At 47.4% G+C, this 6000-nt stretch overlaps 1 protein-coding gene across 2 annotated transcripts in view; it reads right to left on the bottom strand.

The window, feature by feature from the left end:
* Positions 1–1797: 1797 nt before the first annotated feature.
* The window catches only part of RCOR1 (REST corepressor 1), a gene marked incomplete at both ends in the record, with an annotated part of 112959 nt that continues 108756 nt past the window's right edge, over positions 1798–6000 (bottom strand). The window contains 2 exons of one of the 2 annotated variants that reach the window (XM_079699810.1): positions 1798–1839; positions 5502–5731. In XM_079699810.1, coding sequence (XP_079555936.1) covers positions 1798–1839; positions 5502–5731 — 272 coding nt within the window. The remainder of the gene's footprint in view (positions 1840–5501; positions 5732–6000) is intronic. The other variant, XM_079699811.1, reaches the window with a different exon arrangement.

Below are 6000 nucleotides of genomic sequence, written 5' to 3'. Positions count from 1 at the left end.
CAACAGACACCTCTCGCAGGGACAAGTGTCGAAAACCGGCAAAGTCCCGTTTCACTCCCCTTTCGAATGACCTTTCTCCAGATTTCAAAAAAAGAAGTACAATTCCAAACAATCTAGGTTTCTTGCTGACCTTCTTCCTAAAGAGAAAACCAGCTGACTTAAAAAAAAAAAAAAAAAAAAAAAAAAAAAAAGCCAAGGTGCTTGGGAGTCAAAACACATCAAATTTTAATTGCATATTTCAAATTCTTAAGAATTCTGTTTATGCCTTAAAGCATCTGCAATTTTTTTTTCTTTTTGGTATTGAAAGCACGAAAAGTATTTAAATGATGCAAAAACCAACAACAAAAAAGCTCCTTCAACATATTTAGTGCAGGCTGAACCGACCGTGGGATGGGGAACGGGTCACATTAGAGCACACCTCGCAGTCTACCCTCAACCCCTCAGCAGCCCACGGTCTGGCAAGAGAATAAAAGTGATTATGGAAGTTTTAAACATTTATTAAACATTTGTAGTTGTTCCCAGTCCAACCAAAGGCATTAAATACCACTTCGCAGACTTTCTTTCCATCTTGGTCTCACTAGAGCCAATAACTGATCACGTCTCTGTCCTGTACTATCGATATAACATTGAGAGAGGATGGTGCTCATGTGGTCACATCAGTACATGACGGACACAGAGGCTACGTGGAGTGACATGTGAAAGGCCAGGCATACCAACAGCACGGGGAACAAACAGCACGTAGCTTTTATAAAACCATCACCAGCTATTCCAATACCCTTTATTATTGCCCTAACCTGACAGTTACAATCTGCATCTGTCAAGAACCTGCAGCAAGTTCTCCCCTGTCTCCGAATCTCAGTGATGTCATCTTTGGCAAGCAATAAACTTTAAAGAAGAAATAAGACACCGAAACAGAAAAAGGGTTGAAAACATGGTTGCCAAAAGGAGAAGGCACCAATTCCAAATGTACAAGCACCAGGTACAGTGGTATAGACCAAATCTCTTGGAGTTGGGTGGTGGTACGGGTGGGGGGTCAGGAACAGACAGGGTGACGCCCATCCTGGGGTGACGATCTGAAAGTTGACGGCACGAAGTGTTGAGTCCACATTCCCTCTGAGCTACGGTGTCCAAGGACAGTTGCTATGAATGAGCTTTCTACCTCGCGGGAAGGGAGAAGGGAGAGACTGAAGCCAACTAAATTCATAAACCATAATTATACCGACATTTAGGGAAATGTGAGTTGTGTCAGGCTGTTTGGCACGATAAAGGTTAAAATGCAGTCTGCCAATATATTGTGATTTCCAAAGAAGCGTGATATCACTTAGGTGGATGCCTCAGAAAAGAACGAAGGAAACTTCCTAGAAGGCCAATGGGTCACAGTTACTCTGAAAATTACATTATGCACAAAGTAGAGCTTGCAGGCCATGCAGGAACAGAGTCACGCCTTCCGAGTCGACTACCTGTTCTGAAGCCGCCGACGGGGAAGAGCTGCCGTTGGTGGGCCGGGGCTCCGACTGAGGCGGTGGTCCCCAGGGTCGCAGGAGGCGGGCAGGCCACAGGACCCCCCTCACTTAGGCAGAGCGAGAGACGCAAAGAGCTCTCCGGGAAGTGGCGCCAACACGGAGGAACGAGCAGAGAATTAAGGCAGATGTAGCACGGGACTGGAAGTGTATGCCTTTTTGGTAATAGCTGCTTGTCCACAGAGATGCGATGCAGATGGCCAGGTGATGTCTTGTGATACCTGAATCCTGGATAGCACAGTCGTCCATACCAAGTGCTCAAAGCCACCAGAGTTTCTCATGAGGCAGATGCGTATCTGACGTCAAGAACAGAAGCAGCCTGAGCAGAGGAGAAAAAGCAGAATCAAAGACAGGTAAACAATATAGGGGGCTTCCCTGCTGGTGCAGTGGATAAGAACCTGCCTGCCAATGCAGGGGACATGGGTTCGATCCCTGGTCTGGGAAGACCCCACAATCCGCGGAGCAACTAAGCCCGCGAGCCACAACTACCAAGCCCGTGTGCGCGCCTAGAGCCCGTTCTCTGCAACAAGAGAAGCCACCGCAATGAGAAGCCTGTGCACCGCAACGAAGAGTAGCCCCCGCTCGCCGCAACTAGAGAAAGCCCGCGCACAGCAACAAAGACCCAACGCAGCCAAAAATAAATGAAAATAAAATAAATTTATTAAAAAAAAAGACAGGTAAACAATATAAACTGCTAAGTCCGGTTTGGTGCAGCCCAGCCCACCCTGCTCCCGCAAACACTTGTCCCTAAGGGCAGGCCCCTGAGGCAATGCCTGTGCTGAGGCCAGGCGGGCGGACGGAGGGCGAGAGTGTGGCCCCTGCGGCCACGTGTCTTGGGTTCAAATCCTGGCTCTGTTCTTTCTAGCTGTGTGTCCTGGGACGAGGTATCATTTCTCTCTGAGCTTCAGTTTCCTCATCAGCAGAATATACATAATAACGATGTCTACTTCACAGGATTAAATAAGAATCCCTGCAAAGGGCATATCAGCACAGTGCCTGGCAAACAGCAACACTCAGGTGTCCTAGGACCAGCCGGAGGGGACACCACGGTGCCCACCCCGTTCAGCAAACAGCCACCAGAACACGCTGGGGTCCAGACGACACCAAAGATCGCAGGATCTTCTTAGAAGCTTCAAAGGCATTTCTTAACTCTCTACTCTCATTTTTTAAGACTGACTTCCAGACCCAAGCCTAAAAGTCACAGAGCTCACTGCTACCCCCGTGGTGTCTTACTTCTAAGGAAACAGCTAAGAGTCCAAAATCTGAAAGCCGCTGTGCCTTCAGGGGAAATCCCAAGTTATGAGAACGGCTGTCAGTCCAATCAGGTTTCTCCGCACTAGTTATACACTCAATCACTTGATAATTTGAAGCAAGAATGTGCATCTCCAATTCGGTCACTTTTAGCATCCCTCTGTGCTTTTCTGACACCTCCAGTACTCTATCCTTGGCCGCCCCAGAGAACTCTGAGTCTCAAAAGCTCAACCCTCTTGGGCTGCTCTCCCTCCTTAGCTCTGAAGGAAAAAAGCCCGCAGCTGATAGAACTTCTCAAATCTGACGGCCTCCTCCCTGCCTGTGCTGCATAAATACACAAAACCCGAGGGCAGGCAGGACACCAGCAGACATCTTTCTCAGCAGCTGGATTCCAAAGGATAAACAAGAATGGGAAATTACAAGGACACTAAGTTCTGAGCACTGATTAGACAGACAATTAACCAGTTCCCTTAGGCCCTGGTGGACACAGAGAAGCAGCTGGTCCTTACAGATTAATTTCCTTCTGCAAACTAACATATGGAGAACAGAAAACCAGGGTGGTGAAGCAAGAGGACTGATACCATAAGAAACATAAAAAGAAAGGGAGGGACTTCCCTGGTGGGGCAGTGGTTGAGAATCCGCCTGCCTGTGCAGGGAACATGGGTTCGATCCCTGGTCCAGGAAGATCTCGCACGCTGCAGAGCAACGAAGCCCGTGCACCACAACTACTGAGTCTGTGCTCTGGAGCCCGCGAGCCACAACTACTGAGCCTGCGAGCCACAACTACTAAAGCCTGTGTGCCTAGAGCCCATGCTCCGCAGCAAGAAAAGCCGCTGCACTGAGAGGCCCACGTACCACAGGAAGAGTGGCCCCCGCTCGCCGCGACTAGAGAAAGCCCGCACACAGCAACGAAGATCCAACGCAGCCAAAAATAAAAATAAAATAAATGTATAAAATAAAAAAATAAATAAAAAGGATAAAGAGAAGGAAATATAGGCATGCACGTGCATGCACGTCTGTGTGTGTGTGTGTGTGTGTGTGTGTGTGTGTGAGAGAGAGAGAGAGAGAGAGAGAGAGAGAGAGAGTTTTAAATGACTAAAGAAGTGAAAAAATTTTAAAGGAGCTATAAAGATTAGATTTTCAGGTTGAGTTAGATAATCCCATTCCTTCTGAAGAGAAGGCTGGGTAAACAGACACAGGGAACATCAACCATCAGAGAGAGAGAAGACGTGCTGCTGGGCGGGGGAGGTCAGCTATGGACGAGCCAGGCAGACAGGCTGAGGGGACTCTTATGTGCCATCAGCACGGCAAGTGGACCATGAAGGCTGGAACTCCTGGACTAACAAGAAACGAGGAAAAGGGAGCTGACTTACCTAAGCTAGTCAGTCAAAGAGCCAGGCCTAAGAAAATCATGACCCTGGGTGCTAAATCTACTATCTCATTTTTTATGCTAACCCTGCTGAAGCTGGCTTTGATTAAATTTGAGAGGCAGGAGATCTGAGTTTCCTATTATTTCTGCTTCCTGGGCTTGGAAGAAAGCTTTCACTCTTGCAAATTCTGACGTTCCTTCCCCAGTAATCCTCATCTTTTCAGCGCTTCCTAAATTGAGTCCAGGATTTCAGGGAAGTTAATTTGTTGCTAAAGGGGAAATTAGCACACAGACAAAAATCACTGCCAACAGAGAAAAACACCTTTGTTGTGCTCATATGCTATTCTGTTCCATGGGCAGGCCATGCCTGGGTGTGACTCAAGGACCCCACTCACATTGTCAGTACTATAGGTTTTGTACACTTAACTACAAAGATTTTCTGGTAGAAGGCTCTAAAGAGTCTAATTCTAACAAAACTAGTGTTTGTCTCCTGACAGCCCTCGCAAAGCCACTCGCTGGGTGTCCTCGTCACAAGGCTCTCCCCCCGGGGGAAAAGGGCAGCAAGGGCAGGACAAAAGAGGTAACTCCAGATCACTCCTGCCTCATTTGGGGAAGACTCTGATGAGAAAGTGATAAGCAAATTAACCCTTAAATTGCCATGTCAGTGAGCAAATGCAAATGTTAGAGGCAGCAGCAATGAACTCTTGGCTCCCAGCCCTGCCTCAGCACCCATGGGCGGGGGGAGCGGGGAGGTAAACGTGCAGAGGTAGGGGCAGCCTCCACAATCTCCCCCGCCCCGACCTCTGCTGCCCGGGCTGATGAAATCCGTGCCACCACCCAGAAGACGACCAGGATGCCAGCCTCCATGCAACCCAGGACCTGCAAGTGTCCCCATCAGTATTCCAGCAGGTCAGCCCCGAAGAGCAGCACGGCAAGCGGATGTGGAAGCAAACAGACCAGGAACCTGCAGACTCCCCGGTACGTTCATAAACCCCACAGGAGATGACAGCACATTTCACACGACTGAGCTTTACTGATACTCAAGGCACTTCTAACTTACTGTTTTAGGGCAAAGCTGTCATTGTATTTAAGGAAATATTGGTAATGTGGAATATTTTGTGGCCGGAGGAAACCAGGATGGAATTAAGAATTTGTCCAGAAATTAAAATGTGAATAATATACGTAGTGACCAAAAAGTGACTGAAGTCAACACATGTATTATGGCATTTACAGGTAAAAGTCAGGTTACTGACATAGCTGAAACCTGAAACCTATTTCTACAGCTGGAAAAGGTCATCAATGAAGAAACTAACTGGAGAACTGAGTATGCATCTGGCAGAGATCAACTGTTTCAGACTTACCTCGTCTTCCTCTTCAGGCATCTTGACAGAATTATCCGGGGACGTTACAGGTTTCTGGTTACTGGGACCATTGGTTTCTTCTTTCCCATGTTCTGCCTCCCATTCTTGTAAAACTTCATCTATGTTGAAGCGGCGTCGATAATTTACAAAAAAGTTTTTCACTTGTACCACTGATTTGTTCCCAATCACATCTGAGATTGCCTGAAAATCTCGGCCATATTTCCTGATGGCTAAGGATGTAAGAAAGCATTTTTTTCAACACAAGAAAAATAATAAAACACACACACACACAATTGAGACTTACTCCTTATCCAGATAAGGAAACATAGAGGCTTTCAACAGGAGGTACTATCTAGCGTACTATACCAATGGAAAAGAGTAGTATAGAGTCCAGTGTGGATGACTGGCAGAGACACTCCGTGTGACCCTGTCACGCAGGGTCTGTACCTCCCTGTCATATATCGCATGGTAACTGAAGTCACCCAGCAATTACCCTATG

This window comes from Hyperoodon ampullatus, assembly GCF_949752795.1.
Source record: "Hyperoodon ampullatus genome assembly, chromosome: 3".
Classification (NCBI taxonomy): Eukaryota; Metazoa; Chordata; class Mammalia; order Artiodactyla; family Ziphiidae; genus Hyperoodon; species Hyperoodon ampullatus.
The sequence above is the reverse complement of the archived record's forward strand: the minus strand, read 5'-3'. Positions and strand labels throughout refer to the sequence as shown.